The sequence below is a fragment of the Haemorhous mexicanus genome, chromosome 20 (genome assembly GCF_027477595.1).
Source record: "Haemorhous mexicanus isolate bHaeMex1 chromosome 20, bHaeMex1.pri, whole genome shotgun sequence".
Classification (NCBI taxonomy): domain Eukaryota; kingdom Metazoa; phylum Chordata; class Aves; order Passeriformes; family Fringillidae; genus Haemorhous; species Haemorhous mexicanus.
Genome location: NC_082360.1, coordinates 9197640 through 9222057, shown reverse-complemented (window position 1 = coordinate 9222057; position 24418 = coordinate 9197640). Strand labels below are relative to the sequence as shown.

The following is a 24418-nucleotide window of genomic DNA, read 5'->3' as shown; positions in this document are numbered from 1 at the left end:
ATCATGCATTTTAGTTTCAGTAACTTGCAATTTCTGCAGGCTTTGATAGAGCACTTTAAAGAACAAGTCTTTAATGACAAAGGCTTAAAGGAAATGACCTTTCTGAAGAAAATATCAAAGCTTGGAAAAGATAGCTCCTTGGAAAAAAAAAAAAAGCTGAATTAAAATGACCTTGTGTTCTGAAACTTCTTCATACAATATCTGATGTCTTACTTTTCCTTTGTACCCTCCAAATGGGACCAAGTGTCATTCAGCAGTGTGGTGCCTCCAGTCCATTCTTTGATTTGGGGAGGACTTTCAGTGCATTAAGAGAATTTTTAAAAAATCAGATCCTATAGAGATTCTCTATCAAGACCTCTCAGCAGGATCAAAGCTGTGCTTGTTTTCCAGAAAATTCAATAAATATTTTCTTCTAATCACTATAAAATAACTTTTTTTTTTCTGTGCAGCAAAATCATTTCTCAGTTTGAAACCACCACAGTCAGGAGAGATTTGGGCAAGCACCAGGAGTTCCTGCTGTCCCCAGCACAATTAAAGCTCTGTTGCAGACACAAGCAGAAGGAGGGACCTTGTATCCCTTTCCTCCCAGCTGGGCCAAAAAGGAACATTTTTGTTCCATGTAACACAAGAACTGTGAGTGGCACTGAAATAAAGTGTCACCTTGATAAAGGTCACCTCCCTGGGTACTGGTGAAAAATGTTCCAGTGACTTTTTGGGGGGTTTTAGAGAGGGTGAAACAATCTTCTGTCACAGAGCAAAATCACTAAATTAAATAAATATAAAATAGAAACAAGGCTGTAACCACACTGAGGCTGGTTTGGCCAGAGCTTGTTTAGGGACAACGAAGCCTGGCTGCTGGCAGTAAGTGGGGGAAAGAGAGGCAGAGAGCAAGAAATAACTGTGGAAATCTTCCTAATCCTTCAGTTTGGACCCTAATTCTTACTTGCCACAAAAATGATCAGAGCAATGTCAACAGCTACAAGAGAATTCCACCCAAACTTACATTTCAGCTCTTACAAGGTTCAAAGTGGTCCTCAAGCTGTAGTTGATGCTGGAGAGAGTTCCACAAGAGTTTTGAAACCTGATGGATTGCAGGGCTAGAGTTTTAATGAATTCCTTGAATCCTTTATTTGGGCAAAACTGGACTAAGTTAACTTCAGTGTAAGCTTGAGATAACAAGAGAATTGGGACTCACATTGAGTCCTAATTGACCTGATTGACCAACATCTACTTTTGTCAAACTGCTTTATGACCATCAGTGACATCAGCAACCCAATTCCAGCACAAAGAAGGAGATTCAGGAATTCAAGTAGCAAGAAGAGTGTCCATGTGTTTCTTTATGGATGTACACCCTTTCCTGTGTCAAAAGCACTAAACCCACAGATTTAATGGAAAAACACAAGCAGAGGAGCAGAATCAAAGGTGCCTCATTTCCCTCAGGCATGAGAGGAGCTGTCACTGTCCCCAGCTCTGCCATTTGGACACGGCGCCATCCCAGTGGGTACATCCCAGTGCCCACAGCCTGTTCCTCCTGCAGAGCCCAGCCACTGCTGCCCTGCACCTTTTGGGGTAAAAAAAAGGTTTTAGTGCCCTCAATTAGCTCAATGCATCCAACAATTCCTGCTCCTCCATCTCCCCATTCCCCCAGGCCAGGCTTTGTGGCACCTGCCACAGCACCTCCTCCCTTATCAGAGGAGCCTTATCTGTAATTAGAAGAATCACTTGTTGATTCAAGGAAGGTGGAAAACCTGCCCAGGCCCTGACAACCAGCAAAGCAGCCAGAGCTGGGGCTTGGCACAGAGCTGCCAGGAGGAGGGGTGGATGGAGCCAGCCTGCCAAAGGCTCTCCTCCTTGATCTCGGTGCCAGGAGCAGATAAGAGCCCAGCTGGTGAGCTGGGACTTGGCAGCACAGCCGCCTCCACCACGGCACTCAGGGGACAGGGAGCCTCCAAATTCCACCCAGGCTGTGGCACAGGAGCACGGGTGACACCGTGGTGAGGCAGGAGAGGGGGCCATCCCCACCAGCAAGGTCTCTCTGGTGCTGCCAGGGCCACAGCTGGACTTGAACAGGAATTTCTGGCCCCTTCTCAAGCACCGGGACTTGATCCCAACAGCACCGGCAGGAACAACAAAGCCAGAGCTAAATGCACACATTCCAAATGCTCCAGTGGCAGGCCATGGAGGCACCAGCACTGTCCCATGGCTCTGAGGGCTGACCACATCCTCCAGCTTCCCACTGCCCCTCCAGCCTCACCCCAGAAAACCCTCTGGAATCTGCTCAGGCTTCCTGGCATCAGCACACGCCCACGTGGCACCAAGGCCACATCACCCATGACTCTTTTCCAGCAACACCCCTGGCTCTGGTATCAGCCCAGGAGGAAGGAATTCCCCGTGCCCAGAGTATCCAACCCCACCAAGAGCCAGAGCTGCCTGCAGTGCCACCGTGCTGCTCTAATCCCTGTGCCAAAGAATCCCTTCAAACACAGCACACAGCCCCACTTCACAAAGCCACACAAAACCCCCCAGGCTGCTGAGGTGAGTGAGATGCTCAAGCAGGACAATAATGTCAAAACAAAAAGATAAGAAAATAATAATATTTTAATATTATGTAAACACATGGACACAGAGGAATGTCAAAATATGTTAAAATATCTTGGACAATAATAATAATAATAGAAAATGGGGTTTTTCTTCATGTTTGAAAGGGAAAAAAATGGTATTGGGAAGGAGTAACAAAAATATTAGTAGAGCAAAGCCTACTTGCTTGGTAAGCAAGCTCAGTGTGGCATCAAACCGTGTATCAAAAGCATAAATCTGTAATAAAATAATGATAAAAAAATAATGGAAGGAAGATACAACAAAATCCATGCTGGCATGAGCTATGAATATGTTTTCATGAAGTTCATTTTTTTTGTGCTAACAAAAGAACCACTAATCTTTATAATTTACAAGAGCCAAATCTTCAAACCTATTCAAAGCAGTCCATTTGGCAATCACAGAGATCCCACCGGTCCATCAGCTACCTGAAAAGGAAGAGATTTTTGTCAGTTACACCTCATTATTTTTATTACAAAAACACAACAGGCTGAAAGCAGGGCTGGGTCCAGTGGGCAGTGGGTCTGGAGCTTTCTATTTATCTAACAAAGTTACCTATGCTGGACTTATTACCAAGGATCTATGACATTTCCAGTTTCCAGTTAGCTTTAGCTAATTCCTGTTAACAAATAATTCAGGATTAATATTTTCACCAACTCTCACACTGCTAACCTTCTCACAGTTTCTTAAATATCACAAATGCTGACACTATTTTTATGAGCACACATTCTTAGCTGCAGAAACCCTCATGTGAGATATGAAACACCACCAATGTCTATAAATACAGTAAAGATGGAGTGGCTTTCCTAGGAAGGTTCCTTGTACTCACCTCTCCACGTGAATCACTTACTCTAAAGGCACAGCCAGGCTTTTTATGGCTGCAGCACTTGCCATAATTTATATTGGAGGGTGTAAACCTCTCCAAAAAAAAAAAAAAAGAAAAAGAAAAAAGAAGCTCAGGCTCGTGGAGATCCGGTGCTTTGAAGATGTGATCTGTAATGTTCTGCCTTGCATCATTGTTTTCCATCTTTAAAGGAGGTGGCATCACCGCAGCTGTGCAGGAGCCGCCGCCTCACCCTGGACACGCAGGCAAAGCCCAGACTTGCAGAGCACCTGCAGCTCCTCTAATCCTGCCCTAGCAGTACTGACTAAGCACTGGGGAGAACTTCTCAGTTCTCTTGTTTACTGAAAATAAGGAGCTTTTCAAACTGCACCCATGTTGGAGGGTTTGAGTTAAGCTGTAAAGCTTCAAGCAGTGGGACCCACAGGTGTGAAATGGTACAAACTGATCAAAGGTAAGCCCGTACTTTGTTTGGCGTGGCAGGCGTTCGGGTCTTCCTGGAGGACTCTTTTCTGCAGAAAACTTACCTGTAAAATACATCCCACATGAAAACAGGGTACAAAATTCCAATCAATATATTTGCGCTCATTTCATAAAAGGAATTTCTCTGGTCTCTCCTGACTAAATAACATGCAGTAACACTTTAGCTGCGTAGAAAAATTAATATTTAATAGAAGACTGTTCTCTTGGCTTCCCTGGCTCTGCTCTGGCTGTGCACTCTTCACTCCTTCAGGAACAGAGTCAATCCAGTTGTTAAACCCAGCTGGTGGCACCATCTGGGTTGTGCAAGGCCTTGGGAGCTCCCGTTCTCCTGGCAGCTCCCATGGGATTCCTGTGCTCTGCTCCCTGCGCTTCTGCTCTTGTGGTAGAGGTACTCACCTGTTCCCCAAGTGTATGACAATTAATGCTTATTAACACACTGCATCTCTCCAGGAGCAGACAACCAGGCAGCAAATCCTTTATATTTAGCAACACATTTAGAAAACTTCACCCAAGCCTCAAGTATTTTCATTTACTGCTGTTTATTTTTATCCCTGCGCGGCGCTTTTACCCAGCCTATCCTCTTCATCCTCCTCCAACAATAAATAATCCTGACAGGTGCAGGGATTCCAGTGCCCTTCTTGTCTGATGTTTTCAAACAGGAATTTCAACAATTTTCAAAGAGCAGGACACCTGTGCTTCAGAGAGAGCCCAGCTCCCCGAGCGGTCTCCGACGCCGGCGCGTGCGGGAGCGCAGCCAGCAGCGACGGATTTCTGGGAGAGCACCCAGGTTTTCATGTGTGCACTTACTTCTACTCCTTTGAAAAGCTGCTGCTTACAGAAGCTCTGCAGGTGGATATCAGATTCGACTTTTTTTATTTTTTTTTAACTCATTAAAAGGTGTGGTATTAGCTCAGAGTGATGCTTCCTACCAGGCAGTGCTGAGAGTACTTTTAGGAGTCTTTAAAAATAGCTTTTTGCTATCAACTGGAAATAGATCTCCCCAGTAGAGCCTTAACTCTTTATTTCCCACAACTATTTCCATGAGAAAGAGCATCACTTCCATTAGGGATCCCTTGAGGTGGAAGCAGAATGTTTACAACCAGAGTGTTGAAGTTGTGTCACTCCTTGCACATAGAAATGTTGATTTTCCACTGCCAAAATTTCCTACTTCCACTGAAGGTGGCCTCTGCCAGGGAAGTGTCTCATGCAGAGCAAAATATACTATGGAATAACTCTGATGCATTGCAAAGAGATAAAAGGGGGAAAAAATCCCCAAATACATGAAATTACCAATCATCTCCATAGAGAAGGTTGTGCAAGAAAGAGAAATCAGATGTAGATCAATAACTTCTTGAAAAATGGTCCTGAAAATTGGCATAAGGATGTGACGATAATGTGATGGTAACTTGTACTCTGTGTCCTCAGGTTTCTGCTCCTCCCAGAGCTCAGGGCAGCTCTGAGCCTGAACTGTCCTTGTCCCAGTTCTTCCCTTCAGCCAGGACAGATCCCAGATCCCAGATCCCAGATCCCAGATCCCAGTCCTTCCCAGCTCAGTTCCATGCACAGTCCTGCAAACACAGGTGCCATTTTCCTTGCATTCCCATTATTCCACAGCTGTGATCACCCTTCTTTATGGCTATTTATCCTTCCCCACTGCAGTTCAGGCAATGATGACATTTTGTTTTCTTCCAGCTCCCAATACTCTGAATGGAAAAGCCCCAAATAACTTCTGTGGGAACCATGTGTGAGGGACACACCCAATTAATCAGCAGTTCCCTATTTCCAATGACACTTGGATATTCCTATTAGGAAATTCAATAGTCTAGTTCATAGAAATCATACTGATTCTGCATTCATCTAGAAGAACTGGTGGTCAGAAATATTCAAGACAAAACATTACAGAGCCTCTTTATATGGGAAAATGCAAAAATATCACAATGATCATTTAGACAAATATCTTAAAAATATCCAATTTGCTTTATTACATAGGCTGGAAAGAAAATAAAATTATTTCTAATCCTCTTTTTTGCCCTTTATAGGCAGCCTTTAAATGACTCCTTCAGGAGAAACAGCATAAGGACATGAAGGATAACTGTGAGCTGCATTTGAAAGACTGAGGAAAAAACCCTAATACTGAATAGAGCCCAGCTTTTCCTGGAAGAAAGTCTGGGATCAAAAAATACAATATGGTAGCTGTCAAACTGGAGGAGAAAAGTTTTGTGAAATATGACACTGAGTGAGAAGCACGTGAGCGCTGCCATAATTTGACATTTATTCAGTATTTTTGCCCAAATTTCAGATGGTCATAACCTCCTGTCTAGAAGAGATGGCTTTTATCCAGCCTAAAATGCTGAAGAATAAGAATTTACCTGAGATTTTAAAGATGAAATGGTGTCTTCAAATTCCTTTCTGGTAGATGCTGGCAGCAGCCCTTTGAGTATTTTTTGATATTCTTCTCGAATAGTAACCAACTGTAACAGAATAAAGAGAAATTGATATAGACAGGGCTGCTCTTAGGTGCTGTAAATTATTTTCCTTCTTTTGCCCAAATTGGAGGTCAAATAAACACAGAATTAATTGTGCTATCAAAAGGGAGAGGGAAGAAAGATCAGCAAAGACCTGTAAAGAACAAAAGAGGTAAAAGAGACAAAGAAAGGCAAAAGAAAACATAAGAATAAAAATATAAATGGAGAGAGGGAAAAAATGAGAAAAGAACATGGTCTGAAGAAGCAATAATCATTCCTAAATTCCTCTGAAATGAGCATTTATACAACCACACCTTGCAAATTGACAGTCAGAAGTTTTCTGTTTGTCTTTGGTGGCATCTGAACGAGGTCAGGGGGTGACATTTGTTCCTGGCTCCCTTAGACAAGGTGAGTTACTGCTTTCCATAAATTTTACAAAATTTCTCAACTTCTAGGTGCCTTTGTGGACTTTTTATTATTATTCTTCATCCTGCAACTATTTTTCATTGTACTTTGTGTCTTTCTCAGCTTCATGGACACGACAGAACTTTCAATGAGCAGATTTGAGCATCTTAGACCCCAAAATAAGGAGGTTTGAATAGGGGGAAATTTTCAACTGCAACTTTATTTAACAGATGCTGAGTAAACAGGAGTTACAGGGCAGAGTTACAGGAAGGGAGATCAGATGGAAGGGTTGTGCCTCTTATCTCTCCAGAATGGTTGGATTTGGTGAGTTTTGACCTGGGATAATTTGGGGAGTGTGGTTCAGGCCAGCCCATCACAGTTCCCACTTGGCTGCATCAGGGCCTCACATCTGTACTTAACTCCCAATAAGATTAACTGCTTAATTCAAATTAAGCAAGGACTTGGGTGTTTTTCTGGATTAGCAGCTGCATATGTAAATAAAGGATCAAAGGGCTTCCATATCAGATTAACTCATAAAATATCTCGAAACTTTCAAACGGAATCTCTTTTTTCCCCCCCAACACTGTTTGGTGCTGGTTTTTCTTCCTAAATGGCTGAACTCCACCACTGCAACCACAAACCCAACCCTCAGCCTCACACCTGAGGAAGCCACGAGTTCCAAATCCCAGCTCCCAGAGCTCCCAGAGGTGAGAACCCGAGGCCGAGTTCATCCCGGCACCATCCCATGGGAAAAGCAGCTCCCGCCAGAACCTGCATTATGCAGCGAGCAATTATCAATACAAAAGGAATAAAACAATCTGATGAAACGTTAGGAAAATTCTCCCTCTGAGTCACCCCGACAGGCAGGAGGAATTGCCAAATCTCTATGCAAATGGGCAATTAGAGGCTTTCCTTGGGAACTGCAAGGAAGTGATGCCACTATGCAAATCTGAAGGGGGAAAAAAAAAGAGGTGAGACAGGAAACCTCGTTTGAACTCTGCTTGTGTAAAAGCCAGCGATCAAAATTTATGTTTTTGAGAGCTACACCAATAAATTCATGCTACTATTTCTATCAAGGCTTCCAAAGTTATGCATAAGTGGTCTGCCAGGATAAATATTTTCTGAGCCAACAGCTCATTTGGGTGGGGACCTTGATAGAGCAGAAACATATATTTCAGTTGATTCAACATGTTCCATTTATTCTTGGTGAGACGAGACCAGAAACAGGCAGCCAGAGCAGCAAAGTGCTTTTATTTCCTGAATTTTGATTAATACCAATCTATTCAATGGGTAAGAGGATCTGGATGATCACCTGGCCAACATGCAGATGTAACAGAAGTTTTAATACAGCTCTGTCAGGGAAATAATAATTTTCTACTTGTGCAAGAGTTTTCTTGCAACCAGGTCACTGGTGTTAACACTTTAATTTAACAGTTTGTCCTCTAAATAAATGCTTTCACAATGCTGGGAACATTTGTTATGAACTTTGCAGAGCAGCAGAGGATCACCCCCTTTTGACACAGGTATTTCTTGGAAAGCCAGGAAGAAATATTGCATTGTGCTTTGAAGTATGAGATATCCTACAGGGTCAGCTGAGAATGGAGAGAGAAAATGAGAACCAAGCCCTGGTAGCTGCAGTCTGGCTTGGGACTGAGCCCTTACTCTGTTTCAGAGACAAGCCCTGCACTTTTGTTTTGCAGTGAAACCTGTTCTTTTGGATTCAATTCCAATTTGTTTGAGCAGACAATACACGCTGCTTTCAGCTCTGCTCACTGCTAATTGCATCACAAAAAGATGAAAATAAGCCCAGCTGTTTCCTGCCCTGTTATGGTAAACAACCTGCTGGTATTTTTGGCTGAAGTTACTATCAAGGTTTATTGACCCAAGAGATTAAAATAGTGCATGGCAAAAATCTGAATCACTTCTTACAGCTGAAAAATAACATCCAGTGGGCTAATGGGTACTCATTTGAATGGCAGAAAGTTTTTATTTTTTAACACTGATTTTTCACCAATGAAAGCCATGTCTGCAGGGATAGGGTTTTTTGTGCCTTAAAGGCTTTTTTGTTCTTTTATAGCCTCAAGCTGCCTCCCTAGGATCCACAAATACTGTGTCTCCTCTTGCACACTTGAGGGACTTTTAAAATTGCAATTCTTCATCCCTCAGGAGGGCTTTAGTCAGCTGGATGAGGATGGCTCTATTTCATTTACTTGTGTTCATTTTTCTTCAGTCCTGAGAAAGTTTTTTTTTTTTCTTTGAAAATTCATTTTGGTGAGCTGATTTAATCCATGAACCCCCAGGAAGGTTTTATAGCATTTAATATTAAGCTGCCACACTGGTCTTTGTTTATTCAGGTTGGTGGCTAATATATGAGGTTTGGGGTTTGACCATCAATCATCTTTGGTGTCAGCAGAAAGCTGAAGTTGCCACACGTAGCTCATGTGTGCTTGGTCACCTGGTAAATCAGTAAAAAAAGAAGAGATAAATAGTGACACAATTATATAAAGTGATGCAAAAATGGGACTTGGAGTTTTACAGACTGCACTGAAATTGTGTTGGGCATTGACCATTCTCAAAGAGAGAAAAGCTGGGTTTGATGCCCAGAAGAGAAATACAAACCTGAGCTTTCCACACCAACCAACCTTGTGCTTATCAGCAGAATCTCAGAATTGTTTAGGTTGGAAAAAGCCTTTAAGTCAAGTCCAACCATGAAGCAGCACAGCCAGGGTCCCTCAGCACCACGTCCACACACCTCTGCAATCCCTCCAGGGATGGTGGTGACCACTTCCCTGGGCTCTACTGCAGAATCTTTCTTCCTGAAAGGTGCCTGTGCTCAGCTGGGGCTGGGCTCTGTCTCCAGCAGCACTGACACAACCAGAGCACACAGCCTCCAGCTGTGCCAAGGGAAATTCAGGCTGGAGAGCAGGAAAAGTGTTCTACAGAAAGGGGATAAAGTTCTGGAATGTTCTGCCCAGGGAGGTGGTGGAGTCCCCATCCCTGGGGGTGTTTAACAAAGCCTGGATGTGGCACTGGGGGCCAGGGTTTGGGTGAGGGGTTGGGGCTGGGCTGGACTCGATGGGCTTGGAGGTCTCTGACAACCTTCTGTGAATTCTGTGAAATCAGCTTCCATTTTTTTACTGCTCCCTGGAGTCTTCTGCTGGCACAGCTCAGTTCTGCAGCCACCCATCTTCTCTGCAAACCTCAGAAGGATGTTTGGGGCTGGGTTAGGAGCGGGTGGGAACACAGGAACGTGCTCCACTGGCTCCTCGCTCTGCTCCAGCCTCTCTCCTTCCTTTCTGAAAGAAACAACCCAAGCACATCCAGGAGAAATGCAGCATCTTCAAGGTGACCAGATGAATTTCAGCCATGTGCTGCCACCAGCCTGCAAAGCACAGGGTATTCTGTGTCTCTTCCATGCTCTCCACCAGATCCTGCTTGGGTTCCTGACTCCCAGCTCTTCCTGACATCCCACAGCTCTGTGATGCTGAGTTCATCCCTGCTGCAAAATACCCATCTCATAAAAAGCAAAAAAATCCAAAATTCAAAAGCCTCAAACAAACACAATCTTCTCCAGACATCCAGCTGTAAATTACTTTATCTGAACTGGGGAGCATAAGGAAACTGCAAAAGAAACTCTGAAGTAATTGAAGGGACCACAGAAAGTTGTTCAAGTTCCTTTAAGAAAAAAATCTTGTCTTGAAGGGCATGAAGTTAATTTTTGTTTATGTCAGATAAGAATCAAAAGATAGCTGCCTTAACCAGGGTGTTGTGGCTTTTTTTAGTATTTTAATTTCTGCCTGTCTATAATATTTATGCAGCATAATGTGTGCCAGGGAATACTAGGATAGTGACCAAAAGGCATAATTAGGATCTTTTAGTTGTTATCAAGTTTTCTCCATGTTTCAGGGTGAATAAGATGAGAAAAGTTATTTCTTGTCTCTGCTAAATCCTTTCCTTTATCAACAGTTGTGTGCTATAATGCTGTTTAAGAGAAAAAACCTTTTTGAAAAGGTTATGGATCTGTTCTGCAACATCTCTGAATGGAGACAGGAAAGATCTGCTGCAATAAATCTGAAGACAGTGAGGGCTCCAAAAAGGTTAAAATAACCCCTTCAGTCTTAGGGAGATAATTTAATCTCAGAATAAAGTCTCCTTCTTCTAAATGAAGGTGGTGGTAGTAGTAGTAGTAATAATAATAATAATCATCATTATCATCATCATCATCATGCATAGGTCAGCTTCATTCAGGTGAAGGAATTTTCTGAAAGCACTGTGAAAAGGGCAAGTGAAGGACAAAATATTACAATGCTATCCTAATTAAAAAAAATTCTAATCAACAGAAAAACAACAACCAAAAAAATCCACCATAAAATAAAAACCAAAGAATGATTAATCACTTGTTTGTGTGCTCTCTAATTGCAGGGACTCCTCCTTTGCTTTTCAGCACTCCTGAAGTCTAAGTGAGCACAGCTCCACTCCTACAAAACCTCTGTGGGTCCAGATGTGCCCCCTCCTCCCTCAGCTGGCCTGGGGGACGCTGAACAATGTCCCCAACCCAGGAACAAACCAACCAGAATTGGCAATTTCCTTAAATTTCAGACCCCTCCGGCCTCTGTTGTAAGAGAACATTGAACTGGAGCTTGAAATCTTCTGAAATGATTTTTCCCAAGGAAGAATCCAGAGATGTATCAATTGTTTCAGAGAAGATCAAGGTCTGCACATTTGTCTTTCCAGAAAATCACCAAACACGAATATCCGCCGCTTTCCAGTCCGCTCCCAGGCAGAGGGAATTCTGACTCTCACTGTGCAAGGGCTGTTGAAATATGGCTCTCCCAGATCTGCAGGAACAGCGTGCAACTCGATACAAATGTTCTCGAGTTCTTAAGAGAAGTAATGAATGCCATAAATCCCCCGGATTTGGCTCAGCTGAAAACAGCGACCGGGCGAGATCAGCTGAGCGAGTTATTTTGTCAAGTGAACACCATGTTGCTCTCCACTGAGAAAATCCTGCTGGAGCACCTCCCCTGTCCTGACAGTTCCAATAAAAGATAAATTGGTGGCATAGCCATCCCCTTTGTGAGTCTGTCTGTAGCCAGTAAACCATCCCAGCATCCAAGACATTTTTGCCTTGTTGTTTTACTGACCCACAGGGACCTCCAGCCCTGCTGAGCTCCTCGCTGGGCACTGAGTTTGCTGCTCCAGGTCATTTTTTTTTCTTTTCCCAACCTTCATCCAAGTGGCCTTGTTACTTCAGTGGCTTGTATTTCCATCTCTCTTTTCTTGAACAAGATCTCCCACCTGGAAAATCCTCTGATTGTAGTTAAGCAATCTGCATCCATATAACTCATAGCTGCAAAAGAAGCTTTTGGAAAAAAAAACCCACCAGTGGGCTGCATATGGCAAGAACAGCATTCCTGGGACTACACGACTTGGAGAGGAATAAAAGCTTTCACTGTCAACACCACGGAACAACCAGGAATGCTGTGGCTAGAAAATTCACGCTGTTCTCTCAGCCTCCCCCTCTCCAGGGCTCTGCTATTGTTCCAGCTGGGATTTGGAGGATCCTGGACTTATTTTCTTCTCCTTCCAGATGATTCATGGCAGATGCCATCTTTGTTCCCCCAGCTCTCTTCCCCTCAGCTCCTGTCACTGCCGTCCCTTCGCTGGCCCAGGAGGTTGGGATTGCAACAGGAGGGCTGTCCCCTCCACAGGGTGAGGGGGAATGGGGGGACACCCCACTGACACCCCCTGATCCAGAGGAACCAGTCCCAAACCAGCCCAGCTGCTCCCCAGTGCTGAGAACAGGGAATCACAGAATATTCTGGGCTGGAAGGGGCCCACAAGGATCACCAGGTCCAACACATGGGGGTAATTTCTGCCTCTGGCCATTCCTCATGCACTATCAGGATAATTAAGTCTGAAATGAAGCTCTGAGCATCTCTGACACCACTGCTGGAACACATTTATGCCTTTCAGTTTTACATTCCAGCACGTGCCACCTTCCACACACTCCCTCCCATCCGGGGTGGCTCAGCAGGGAGAGGTTTCAGTGCCTGATCCAGGAGGTGCCGAGTGCTCCCCAAGGCCAGTGAGGGCTCACAAAGCTCAACAGCAGCAGGATCAGGATCTGCATTTCCACACCAACCCTGTGAACAAACAAAGCTCTGTAGATAATAATCAGAAGCTACTTTTACGACCACCATTTCCAAGAACAAAAATCCAAGCAGTGTCTCCAGTGGAAAAGCAGCTGCCAGGCTTGCAGAGCCTCAGGGCTGGGCAGCAGAAACAGGGCTGCACTGCCTGGGTGGAACTGCCATGGATGGCATTTGGTGCTGATTAAACTGACAGAAAAACAGGGCCTTAGAATTTACATGCAGGTAAAGATCACCATAAAGTTGGTATTTCCCAGTCCTTTTCAGCTCCACCTCCTAGAAAAGAGACTGGACAGTTTCCTAACTGACCAGGCATCGCTGGGAGCACGACTGGAGATGAGGTTTTGCTGCTCTGTTCTTGTCTCATCCACTGGCTGCTCCAGACATCCCCATTTCCTTTTTCTTTTTATTCCCTGCATTAAGCACCAGCAACTCTGTTCCTTGTAGTCCTACTTCAACAGCTTCTGAAAGAGCAAAGTTCCCTTCATGGGTAACATGTAAGCAAACCACAGATGCTCTAATAGGAAGTCCTGCCCTCTTAAAAGGACAATCTCTCCCATCCACTATTATTTAAGACAAAGAGCAAGAAAAGTGACATTTTAAAACAATCTCTAATTCCTGCATGCTGCCATATGCTTCTATTCTCTTTTGGTAACAATTCCCTTTTTCCCTTTTAACTATTCGTCCTGTACATTCTGTTTGCTGTCTTTCTCCAGCTGGCCACCAAGCTCCAGCAATTCATTCTGTTCTGTTCAGGAGGTGTATATTTGTGTGTTTTCCAGTTGTGTCTGATTACCAAAGCTAACATTTGATCACTGCCTTCCACACATGCACCAGTATCCTCCACTCTTTTCCCTTTGACAGTTGCACAGTTGGTGAGAGCCTCCTCTCCTGCAGTTCCTGCCATATGGAGCTCCTGGGAACTTTTAACTCCATTGATTTCCAGCTCCTTTCAAATCCCACCTGCAAAGCTGTTTTTCTGTGCTTGAATCTCAGCTTCTATCTCCTCCTGCTAATCTGAACCCTCATGCCATACAGAATAATTTACTATATTCCTTGTAATTCTCTTTCCTTTCATATCTTGCCATTAAAGGAAATGATAACACAAATATAAAACGTGGCAAATGCAAAATCCTGCTTTATCCTAAACATCTCAGTCTTAATTAAAAACTGAGGGGTGCTGTTGTATCAAAGTGGTTAATGAATATATCAGTGGATTTGAGACGCCTACTGAGGTAAAAAGTGGTAGAATTGGGCTCCAAATAATGTCTGTGGTCATTTATGGTACCCAAAGTCCACAGTGCCCCATCCCTGGAAGTGTTCAAGATTGGGCTTGGAGGAAGCTGCTCTATGGAAGGGGGTGGGACTGGGTAATCTTTAAGGTCCCTTCCAACCCCAACAAAATTCTATGAAATCAACATTGCCATACACCTATGGGGCACCTATATCCACGAGCACAGAGACAGAACCAGGATCAGAGTGATTCCTGCCCACCAGTCTCCACTGGGAAGGCTGAAGAGAGATCCAGAACCCCCTCAGAACTGGATGCTGTGGTCTGTGAGTGCCAAACAGCCTGAGCAGTGCTCCCACTCCCACTGGATTCTTCACTGCTTCTCTGTAGCTCTCCAACATCTTCTTTTCGATGAAAATACTTGAAATTTTAAATTTTTTCACCACGATTAGAAAAGAAATCCTCTATAGTACAGATGTGGAACCATCAGATTTTCAGCCTGTGGGGAGCTCTGTCCTTCTGCTTGTTGGTCCCCTGCATTTTTCACAAGTTTTTATGGTAGGAAAGCAGCTGAAACACACAGGTCCCTCCTGCCCCCAGTGCTGGGGGTGTCAGCAGAGCAGTGGATGGAGGAGATGACAGAAGGTCCCTCCTCAGCCACACAGAACTTCACAAAAACACTCCTCCAATCCATCCATCCATCCATCCATCCATCCTGCTGGTCAGAGGCAGAAACCACAGGAACTATTTTAATGTGACAATACTTGGTGGTGCAGCTCCTGAAAGTCACAGTGGAAATTTCTTTCAGGTTCTCACTCTTTTCCCCAGGGCCCCAGAGCCCCAGCAAGGGCTGCTCTTGGTGAATCACTGCTGTGGTTTAAGATCCTCCACATCCAGGCTGGGCTTCCCATGTCTGTGGGAGCAGAAATGGGTCTCTGGGGGAGACATTCTGGAAGTGTTTCAGCACCCTGGGCTGAAGCACGTGGAGCAAACAGCAGGATTGCACCAGCACCTCCAGCCCGTGCTGGCTGGCTGGGTCTCAGCTCCCAGAGTGTCCCTTGGCTCAGTGACACAAAGGCTCCCTCCACCCTCCTCACCTGCAGCTGGCCACAAAGCCAACCTGGGCTTTTAAATGTCCTAATCCAGAGTTTATTTGCCTGATTGTGGGTGACTGTAACATGTTCTGAGCATGACAACACTTGGAGGAAGTCTGGGAATTTGAGGCAGGCACCCCAGGCTGCCCTCTGATGGTATTGAGAACTCTCTGATACCTTTAAAAATCACAGAATCATGGAATGGTTGGGGTTGGAAGGGACCTTAAAGATCATCTCATTCCAATCCCGTTGCCATGGGCAGGGACAGCTTCCACTAGATAATTTCTAAGCAGAAATATGGCCCAAAAGCCCTAAACTAAAGAGCTAATATTACTCAAGTGCTTCAGCCATCAGATTAAGAAATACCTGGGACTCATACTGTGGACATCAATGTCTCTTGCTCATCTGTGTCTCACTGATTCCCTGCTCCCAGCTCCACAAATCCACTGGCAGCAGCACTATTCCCACCAAGGAGAAGGTGTGGTGAACCTTAGAAGTTCCTCTGTGCCACACAGCAACTGCAATTTCAGAAGGATGCATCACAGCATTCATCTGAGAACAAACATATTTGGTTGGCATGGAAACAGTAAGTTGGGCTGAATGTGGTAAATATCCAGCAGTCACAAAAAGAAATCGAGCAAGTCAGGATAATAAACATTAGAAATGAAAACTGGCTGAATGCTTTTGGATCATGGCTCTTTTACAATTATCACTCCTGTTTTCATTTGAACATGAGTGAAATCCACTTAAACTAAGCTGCTCCATTTTATGCCAAATACTTCTATAACATCCTCATTCAGATAACTCCTTTCGCCTTTTTTTTATAACCTGTTTCAGGAAAAAGAAATTAAAGGGCTGAAAACCTCCACTGCTATTCTCCTTCATTTCCTCAGCAATATTAATGAATTGAACATAATTGATTTTCTGTCTCAGAATCTCCTTTAAAACTCTATTTGAAGGTATCCCTATGGTTTGAGTATCTATACTTTTGCTACTTCAGTTGTTTGCAAACATGAGGAACTTTTTTCTCCTCTGTTATCCCAAATTTTATATCACAGTCAACCCAAATCTATGGCTAGAAACATCAGAACAAGGAATGAAAATAATAGGATTTTTTTTTCCTGAGGAAATTCTTGTGTGTAATTCCAAAAAGACAGATTTTTGGAGCTTTTTAGGAAACTGAGTTGGGGTGATTACCCTTCAAAAAAGAATCTGAAATGAAATGAATGCTAAAGAAATCTAGGTAGTATAGAAAAAAAGAGAAGATCACGACCATAATTTTTATACAGACCCTAATTCAGCAAAACTTGTTGCACATGCCTAAATTCCTGGATTCATTAAGCTCCCAGTGATGTGTGTCATTTTTAATTACACATTCACAGGATGTAGATACTCCTGTATGAACAATGGGGATTTTTTAACTATGACTTACAAATGCACAAAGCCACAGGACTTAAGAAATAATGTGTAGTAGGAAATTTGGCCTCACATTAGATCCAGGCACACATCAGAGACAACCAAGGGATTCATTCACTCCAGAAGTACATGATATGGGAACACAATGGGATCACTGGACAGGAAGCTGGTCCCACAGCTATGCAGGACTGAGATACAAGGAACTTCACTGCTGCTTTGCAAGGAAATGGTTTGGACACACCCAAATTTGCCAGAAACCTTCCCAGACTATGAGCATATACATTCAACAATAACTATATATATAAAATATATATATATAGCAGTTTTCATATTTACTGCCAGTTTATCACTTTCCATGAATACAGTCATTTGTGTCTCAAGATGCTGGACATCTAATTTTTAAAGGAAGCATCCAACATTTTGACCTGAAGAAAGATGATTCAGCTCTGGGACTCCAGTCTCGAAGTGCAGCATTACACTGCAGGACAGAGACAGGACAACCTTTATGGAAAAGATAAAATTATTTAAGCCAGCACTTTTGAGAAGTGTGATTGGAACCCATCATCCAGAGATCACTGCCATATGGCACTGCTGGTGAGACAACACAGACACAAAGTGATTGCACCGACCCACGCTGTAAAATGGGAGAGAAAAACTAAACAGGAGTAAACACGAGTTCATCCAAGAACACAAAGTATGGGAATGGAAAAGCTCCATGAAAACAACAGCTCCTCTCCCAGGGCAGCACCAGGCTCCCCTCCAGAGCAGCTCAGGGCTTGCTGACAGCCCCAAGTATTTTCTCCCCTTTATTTATAGGATAGTTTGTCTCTCTGGATGATTATAATAATGAAAGGTTAGGCCTGTGTGATCACCAGAGGGTCACTGTGACAAAGAGTTAAACTTTGTGGCTCTGTCAGTCACTCTGAAAGGCTGAAGAGTTATGAGGACGTTGCACTGGAAAAACGGCCAGCGTGGAGCACTGAGATACCACCCAACAAGCCATAACGAGAAACAGCTTTTTAGTTTTAATTAAAAGCACAACAAAATGTTTTTTCATGTCTCATTCATTTGTTTGTTGTTGTTATAGAATCAAAACACAAGATTTTTCCTTTTAATGAGAAACAGAAGCTCTTTAACCCTCGCTCCTCCTTATTTATAGATATGTAAAAGCTCGGAAAAGTGGCTTTTGTAATGGGGCCAGCACAAATCTCCATGTTTCATGCTATTTGGATTCACACAGTATTTGGTAAAAGCAGAAATGAAGTTACTGCCCTGAATATTTCAAGTCCCTGATCGGCTGATGAGTTGTTAACCACTGTTAACACTTGAAGAACATGTTTACAGGTAGCCTGGCCAAACCCAGTAACTGGAAACATGTCAGACCTGTCACTTTTGCATTTTTTCTTCTGGAGAGATAAGCAGAACTAATGAATTAACCAGTCACAGAGGAGACAAGTAACAACTTCCAAAATGTTTGTCTGCAAAATAGACCGAAGCCACCTCAACCAAACCAGCTTCAGTGGCTCCAGCTGCTTCTCAAAGTCCCAGTGGATGAAAGGCAGAGACAAGACCATTGAGGAACTTGGATATGAGCTCTCCCAAATCTGCCAACACATCAAGCTGAAAGATGGACAGCACAGTGTGATTTAAATCACATTTCTGTTCCATTACACTGGGGAACAGGATGCTACCATCTGAACTAGTCCTTCATTAATTAAGTCTGGACAGGAGAGTTCTGTAGGTTGGTTGGGAGCAGATGCTCAGGTAGGAGGAAACCTTGAAGGCACCCTGTGAATCTGCATGGGCAGCCTTCTACCTCTGCATTTCATGAGCCACTATTTATTTCTTCTTCTGGATCCTTCTCAAAACAGGTCAGAAAAAAACCAAAAAAACCCACCAAAATGGCAGAGACTAAAGAAAAACATAAAAAAAGAAAAAATTTGGAAGAGGACATCCCTCACAGCATGCAGCCAGTGCTGTTCCCTGGGAGGGACAACCATGCTTTAAAGAGCTGATTTTCCTCCTCCTTTTCCAGGAGACTCTGAAGCCAAAATGCAATGACTGTAGGCCAGCTCACTCACTGCACCAAACCCTGCAGTGCTGCAGGCACTGCAGCTCAGGATGAGCCTGGCCCAACATCTGGGACTGGGAGGCAGAGGGGGGACAGAAGGGAACAGCAAGGAAATACATCAATTAAACACCAAGGGTGACAGAGAATTCTCATGTGCCAGAAGGATGACATAATTGAGGAAAAAATATTTGAAATTAATGATTATCAATCTTCTACACCCCCCCCAGCTGATTATTCCTGCAGGTATAGAGTTAGAAATGCTTTATGTAGGACATATGCTGTTGATACTGTTTACTCAGCACCAAATAAAGTTCTCAAATGCTTCAAAACCTTATTTGTATTAGGAATACATAAATTATTATCTGACTCAAGCATTCATCACCTGCATATTCTCCTGAATATTTCAATTTAATCTGGTTTGAATGCAAATCATTGACTTTGTGTTCCAACACTGCCTGTAAACACCACGCTCTATTTTGCTCAAAGCACACTAAATAATCTCTGACTTCACTGTAAGTGTCCAGAAAAAAATTTAGCACTATTAATCATCTGAAACTGTTTACAGACATGTTTGGACAATGAATGCAGAAGATCAAGACTAAAGATTATTTTTAGCTGTTGTCCAATTTTGCTTCTCTTCATACAAACCATTAAAGAAAAGGTTTGAATAGTCTCAGAAACCTTTATTAAAACTCTACAGTCAGTTGCAAACAGTCAGTTGAAAATAAATGCACCATCTAACAGCTAGAATAGCTGAAATACCAACTTGCAACAGAGAGCAGCAGATAAGTATTTGCCTGAAGGGTTCAGACAGTTTAATTCTCTTTTATTACCAAGAAAACAGAAAAGAAAGCTAGCTGAGAATTTTGCAGGGAAGTATGTGCTTTTGCTTTGAAGGAAGGGATTATTTTTAACCATTGCACCTCCTGGCTCAGGGGGTGAGGACAGCACCCAGTAGTAGTACCTGCTCCTGGGCCTTCAGCTCGTTGCGCTGGAGCCTCCTCTGAGCATCATAAACCTGCCCACGGTAATTCTCCACCTCGTCCTGCAAGGCCTGCAACAACAGCAAGGGAGGCAAAACACACGTGAGAAACTTGAGATGGCAGCAAAACTTCCAGGTCATGTCTTCAGCGAGCTGGGGAAGGACGTGGAGCACTCTGAGTCCAGCTGGACTCGGTGCTGAGGCATGACAGAGGCACTTTGGCCACTCAGAAAAGTTACTTTGCACAGGTGGGACCACTGACTGAACAAGAGTAGTTTATTAGAGGCCACTTATCCTAAAAATATATTATTTTTATATCTTCTTATAGACCATCCATCCTAAAAATGTAAGAAATACTCTCAAAGGTTGGAAGGCAAATGGAAATATTGCAACATTTCCATTTGCAAATGTCCCAGGTTTTTGTTGTCAGCCTATCTGCACAACCTGAGCTTCCCAGGAGCAGTTTTGCAGTGTACCAAGAGGTTTTTTTTTTTTTTCTTTAAGCCAGAATAATCCTCTCTCTGGAAAACAATGTCTGGAATTTGGAGTGGAAATGTATTCCATATTACTGCAGTGGGATGCTGGCCGAGATGAGGGGCTCCCCTCCTGCCCTGTAGTCAAATCTAGCACGTGATCTACAAATGAAATATCAATGGCAATAAATAAGAGGAAAAATGTGATCGTGTCACTTCACCACAACTACCCAATCCTTATTTAGTTCAGAAGGAATCACTCCTAAACCAAGCTCGTAAAATGCATCGACAAATTTATTTTGTCATGACTGTTCTCCTTATACATTTATTTTTATTCCAGCAGTCACTCCGAGCCTTGATCTTTTTGTTACATGCTTAACAAAGGAACAGCGTGCCCCAAGGAACTGATAGTCTGTGTTATTTCTAACAGATACACACCAAACAAACAATGCAAAGTTTCAAAGATTTTTTTTTGTTTGTTTTGAAAGTTTCCTCCTCATTGTTGGATGTTTGAATACACGCTTAACATTTACTCACACATTTACTAAAAGCTTAGAGATGTTGTCAGCTTGAATAAAGGCATTGTTAACTGCAAGTGCTGACTCCAAGCAAAGTGCACAATGTGGATGGGGGATTGACACCAGCACAGAGGCGGCTGTGGCTGCAGAAAGGGAATATTTTGAGTTATCTTTTGTATGGCAGGAAATGGGGGCATTGATACCCATCAGAAAAGCAGCACGGGGCTGCACCCGGCAAGGGGCTCGTGCTGCAAATGCCACTGAAGGAGCCTCCAGTGCTGCTTTTAAAACAGCTGAGCTGCACAGAGGCCTTCTGCAGAGCACCCTGGAACTACAGAATCCTCAGGGCTGGAAAAGACCTCCCAGATCATCGAGTCCAGCCTTTGCCCAACCCTACAATGGTCCCCAAATCGTATCACGAAATGCCACGTTCACCTGTTTGTTGAACACTTTGGGGATGGTGACCCCACCACTTCCCTGGGCACTTCCAGTTTCTGACCACATTTTCAGTGAAGAAATTTTTCTTGATCTCCAACCTAAACCTCCCTTGCTGCCCCTGCCTGTCCCTTGAGACGCGAGACCAACAACCCCAGGGACTGAGGGAGCTTTGCAGGACCTGCCATATGGTTCATGTTTGCTTCCAGCAGCCCAGGGTACCTGTGCACAACTCAGGATCATTAAAAGTCCTCGTGGTGCAAAGATTTAACAGCAAAAATGCCTTGCTCTTTTCCACAGCACCGAAATCCTGCACTCTCCAATCATTTACAGGATAAAATTGCTATTGAGATAAGATAAGAGGACTACTTATGATAGATCTTGAATGCTGTTTTGAAGTGATGCCAGGCATTAACTTTAAAGTCTTATAGCTGTAAGACTGTTACATGTTCTGATGCCAAAAATTGTAACCAGACCCAAGCATGAACTTCAAATCTGCCCAGGGACTTTTATGCTATCAGAGCTTCTGAGAAATGTTGAAATCCAGGCTTTGAATACATAACTCGTCTTCAATACTCAACAAGTCTTGCAGTACCAGGAATTTGCATTAATATAATGAAATATATGTGGGAATTATTTGTGAGCTGTGGGCTTTTTGTTTGCTTTTTGTACATCTATCTTGTGAGGTAAAACACAAACAAACATAAAAGCTAAAATGAGCAGTGCAGATATGCAATAAGGAGCAGGGTCATTCCACATGCCAGGAAGATCACCAAAAACCCAATTAATTAGACAAAAATCCTGCCATAACCCCAAAGTGTCCACTCATAACCAGCCCAGGATGACTCAGGAACACTCCTGGAGCACATTTTGGATAAACTAAAGTATGACCCATCTTCTCCTGCTCTTTCAGGGTCAGCTTTTCCAGCCCAAAGGGTGAAAAATAAGGAGGGAAGAAACCTCATCACACATCACTCATCCTTCCCTTGTGCTCCAGAGCCAGTTTGACCCTTTCACAGGACTTTGAAGCTGGCCACGAGATAGCATTTAAATGTTTAACTACATAAATTACACATTTATAGATGTGTTTGTGCCAGAAAACAGATTTCTATCACCCCCATCTGCGGGTCCTGAGTACAAAATTGGATCTCAGACTCTTCCTGCACAGGACAGCAGCCCCGTGGTGGCAAAGAGAACTGGTGCCCTGCTCCTTCCTTCCTTCCCTTCTCCATTTTTACATCTCTTATTTACAACAAACTTCTTCTGCAGAGGATAAAACAAGAGGTTCCTTTAAATCTGAGGGCTTGCAATGCATCTGAAAGTCATTTAATTTGGGAAATTCAGATAACACAGCCTTTGTTAGGTTCACCTACTCTAGACAGTGTTTGCCAGCACGGAGCACACATGTTTTATTTCATTAGGAGAGCAAAAAATGTCTTAAATTTAAATTTAGAAAGAAGGTATTTTTACTATAGCATGTAAGTACAGCAAACTAACAACTCTTCCAGTTATCCATTCACCATTTGTCCAAAGCAGAATTTACTGTATCAACCCCCAGATTTTTCCAATCACACCATAACTGGCTGTTGGCAGGTTTTGAGTTGGGATGGCAAAAACAACTCAGCTAACTCCTTGGATCAATCACAAATACCTTTACTGGACCCTTTTTGGACTCTTCCTGTGCTGCATAAATTCCATGAGAATTTATGTTCATTTGAGTACTCCAGATATTCTATCAGCACAATGGCAAAAAAAAGGAAAACCAAAAGTTCAGAGTTTGATCAAAGCTGGGCCAAAATGGAAAAGTAACACCAAAATCTCATGGTTGCTGTAGATTCCTGCATGTGATTAACTCTGAATATAGCAATTAGAAGTATGCAAGTTTGCTGCCCGTGATTTTAATTTTCTAGGAGGGATCATGAGAGATGTCATGAATCATGCACCTTTCTGAAGATCACACTGGAAATTCTCTTTGTAGTCAAAAAGCCCCACATGCAGTGGCCAGAGCCTGAATGCTGATGGCAATTCCTGAAGCTAGCAGAGCCTCAGATCTTCCTCTGAATCAGACAGGGAAGCTTTTGCCATGTAGAACACTCTTAAAAACAGCAGAGGACTTACCCCAGAACATCTCTTTTATACAACTAAACAATGTTTGGTTTTGTTTAGAAATCCAGTTTTAATTCTGCTTCCAAGTGTCACATTTTGCCCAAAGAGCAGCAGAGCCTGTGATTAATAACTGCCAAGATGAAGAAAAAGGGATTAAAAATAAAAATCCAGGCCAATTTTTAAGCGTCAGAGGCTTTTTTTCCCTGAACAGAAAACAAAACTCAACTTATTTAGTTAAATTTTTCCAGGTTCAGAAGAATTCCCGTGCTAAGCTGACTTGCATCACTCTTATAAAGACAATATTATTTTTTTTTCAGTTAAACGGGCTTTCAAATGCCATGTAAACATGTTTGCTGTTGAATGTCTACACCATACCTGACCTTGGAAGTGCTTTGTGTTGGCCAGAGAACAAAGAAATCAAATGTTTTGCTTTCCAGCCCAGATATCCTACACTTTGAAAAGCTCTTAAAAATGTAAATGAGATAATAAGCTCCAATGCAACAATGTGGGTGAATTACAGCCGGAGAAAGGGAAAACTCATTTGATTTATTTCTAAAAATGGAAAGGATCCTGAAACAAAATCACATTGTTTGGGTCTCACACAGCATTGGGAGGCAGGGGAAGGAGGGAAGGGGAAAGTGAGGGCTTTGGGAAGGCGCTGCTGGAATATTTGGGGCAGATTTTGGGACCTGGAGTGGAGTTTGTGCATGAGCCCATCCCAGCCACCAGCACCCAGAGCCATGAAGGGGAAGGAGAAAGGAACCTCTGAGCTGCACTTCTGGGTAGGCACCTTTTATTCCCCCTGTTATCCACTGGGCATGGATTATATCCAGCAAAGTGTTTAATGGAGGTTATTTCAGCCCCAAATAGAGTTTATTTCAGCCCAAAATTGAGGTTATTTCAGACCCAAATGGAATTTATTTCAGCCCAAAATTGAGTTTATTTCAGCCCCAAATGGAATTTATTTCAGCCCTAAATGGAATTTATTTCTGCTCAAAATTGAGGTTATTTCTGACCCAAATGGAATTTATTTCAGCCCAAAATGGAGTTTGTTTCAGACCCAAAAGGAATTTATTTCAGACCCAAACTGAGGTTATTTCAGCCCCAAATGGAATTTATTTCAGCCCTAAATGGAATTTATTTCAGACCCA

At 43.1% G+C, this 24418-nt stretch overlaps 1 protein-coding gene across 5 annotated transcripts in view; it reads right to left on the bottom strand.

Annotated features, from left to right (window-relative positions):
- Positions 1-2580: 2580 nt before the first annotated feature.
- CEP112 (centrosomal protein 112) overlaps positions 2581-24418 on the bottom strand; it is a 162119-nt gene continuing 140281 nt past the window's right edge. For 4 of the 5 annotated variants that reach the window (XM_059864085.1, XM_059864084.1, XM_059864090.1 and 1 more), the window contains 4 exons: positions 19718-19807; positions 6289-6390; positions 3903-3963; positions 2581-3023 (listed from right to left, as the gene is read on the bottom strand). In XM_059864085.1, the coding sequence (XP_059720068.1) occupies positions 3016-3023; positions 3903-3963; positions 6289-6390; positions 19718-19807 (261 nt within the window). In that variant the 3' untranslated portion in view covers positions 2581-3015. The remainder of the gene's footprint in view (positions 3024-3902; positions 3964-6288; positions 6391-19717; positions 19808-24418) is intronic. The other variant, XM_059864088.1, reaches the window with a different exon arrangement.